Below are 1,715 nucleotides of genomic sequence, written 5' to 3'. Positions count from 1 at the left end.
TTTGGCTTATTTGAGGATTCTTTTCATGGCTTTAAATGGGAGTATTTTAAGGTGCATCCCGTCCAGGGGCACCATCCATTCTGGCTGTCACCGGAGGGTGTTCGTCGGTTTCCGACATACTGGAATTTCCAGGCTGGCCCGTCGGTTTTAACTAAGTTCACCTATAATGGCTTGTCCCAGGAGGATAAGGACGTTGCCAATATTTTGTGGCATTTATTTGGTGAGCGTCCGTTGAATCCTCGGGACGTTATGGGGGATCCCGAGGCTTGTCGGGCGTATATCGGTGTGTGCTTTGTCTTCTTTTCCCGATTTCGTATGTTATATTCTTGCTTGCTTTTTTGTAATCTTTTTTCTTTCTTTTTTATTTCTTTCAGTTGAGATGGCTGGTGGGCTGACTTCTCTGGCTAGGTTGAAGGCGGCGATGGGTCGGGAGGAGGGATCCTCGTCTCCTTCGACCCCTGTCTCCAATCCTGCCGTGGAATCTCAACCGGTTTCCCAGGAGGTGATTTCTTCGGCTGCTCGGGCAGAGGTTCAAGTTTCCCCTGGCCATGTGAACTCTCCTGAGGTTGTGGTAGTGTCGGCTGCTGAGGCTTCTCGGAAGAGAAAGAGGCCCGAGGACCCGAGCAGCGAGACTTTTGAGGAAGGTTTGGTGCCAAGTGTGATGGATCGTCGTTTTGATGCTCCGGGGTTTATTGATCAGCATTTGATGCCTGGTACGGAGCCTTATTTTGATGGCTGTGATGTCTCGTTCCAGGCCAAGTCGGTGTATCGTGCTCTCCTTCGCTCCGCTGTTGTTGTTCGGAAGGCTGAGCCTGTGATGGCTCAGGTTGGTTTGTTGGATAAGAAGCTTCGCCAATCTCAGGCTGAGGTGGCTAAGTTGAAAGAGGAGCTCGATGCTGCCGAGATTGCGAGGGGGAAGGCGGTGAAGTCTTCTGAGGAAGCTGGGGCGGAGATTCTCCGGCTTTCCGAGGTTGAGACTTCACTTCTTTCTCAGCTGGGCGAGGAGCGGCGTAAGGCTTCTGATGCGGGTTCCCGGGCTGCCGTACTTCTTGGTGAGATGGAGGCTCTGACTGCCGAGGTTGCTACATTGAAGAGGGAGAAAACTGAACTGTTGGCCGATGCTAAGGATGCAATTGCTGCTACTGAGGAGACGATGAAGGCGCAGGCCCTGGTGCTTGCTCCGGGAGTGGACGTGTCCGTGATGGGCGCATTCAAGGCCGTTCGTGATGGCCGGATAGTCGACCTCGAGTAGCTTTATCTTTGTAATCTTTTGTTCTCCCGCTTTTTTAGACTTACTTTGTTTTTTGGATACATTTGGTTTGGCCGTGGGCCGTGTAACCGTGACTCCGTAACTTTGGTTTGTCGTTTTAACAATTTTTCGAGCCGTTCGGGCTCTTTTCGTATGTTCCGTTTAAAAGCTGTTCCGTTTAATTAATCTTTTTCCCGTATTTGGGATGAGTGGACCGTAGTGTGGTCGGGTTTATATGGATATCCGCGGGTTGGGCTTGGAGGGTGATCGGTCCTCCAGTCGTGGCCGTGTTTTTGTTCCGTATTTGGGACATTATGTGAGTAAAAATAAAGAATTTAGGGATAGCTTTGTAATGCGATTTTATTGATGGGTGGGCCTCGTTAAAACCCTCCGTTGTTGGCGGGAAAGAGTACCCGAGTTTGATACATAGTCTTAGTTTTTGAAATGTAAATGTAATTTGCAAATA

The 1,715-nt window shown here is 49.7% G+C and overlaps 1 protein-coding gene across 1 annotated transcript; it reads left to right on the top strand.

The window, feature by feature from the left end:
• Positions 1 to 379: 379 nt before the first annotated feature.
• On the top strand, positions 380 to 1,252 carry LOC148579153 (uncharacterized). The gene has a single exon (XM_088502255.1). The coding sequence runs from the start codon at positions 380 to 382 to the stop codon at positions 1,250 to 1,252; it is 873 nt and encodes a 290-aa protein (XP_088358381.1).
• Positions 1,253 to 1,715: the final 463 nt, after the last annotated feature.

The sequence above is a fragment of the Arachis ipaensis genome, chromosome B10, assembly GCF_059453495.1.
Source record: "Arachis ipaensis isolate K30076 ecotype BB chromosome B10, ASM5945349v1, whole genome shotgun sequence".
Lineage (NCBI taxonomy): Eukaryota > Viridiplantae > Streptophyta > Magnoliopsida > Fabales > Fabaceae > Arachis > Arachis ipaensis.
The sequence above is the reverse complement of the archived record's forward strand: the minus strand, read 5'-3'. Positions and strand labels throughout refer to the sequence as shown.

Coding starts and splice junctions, on each gene's coding strand:
- LOC148579153 (XM_088502255.1), top strand. CDS start 380: ATGGCTGGTGGGCTGACTTCTCTGGCTAGGTTGAAGGCGGCGATGGGT.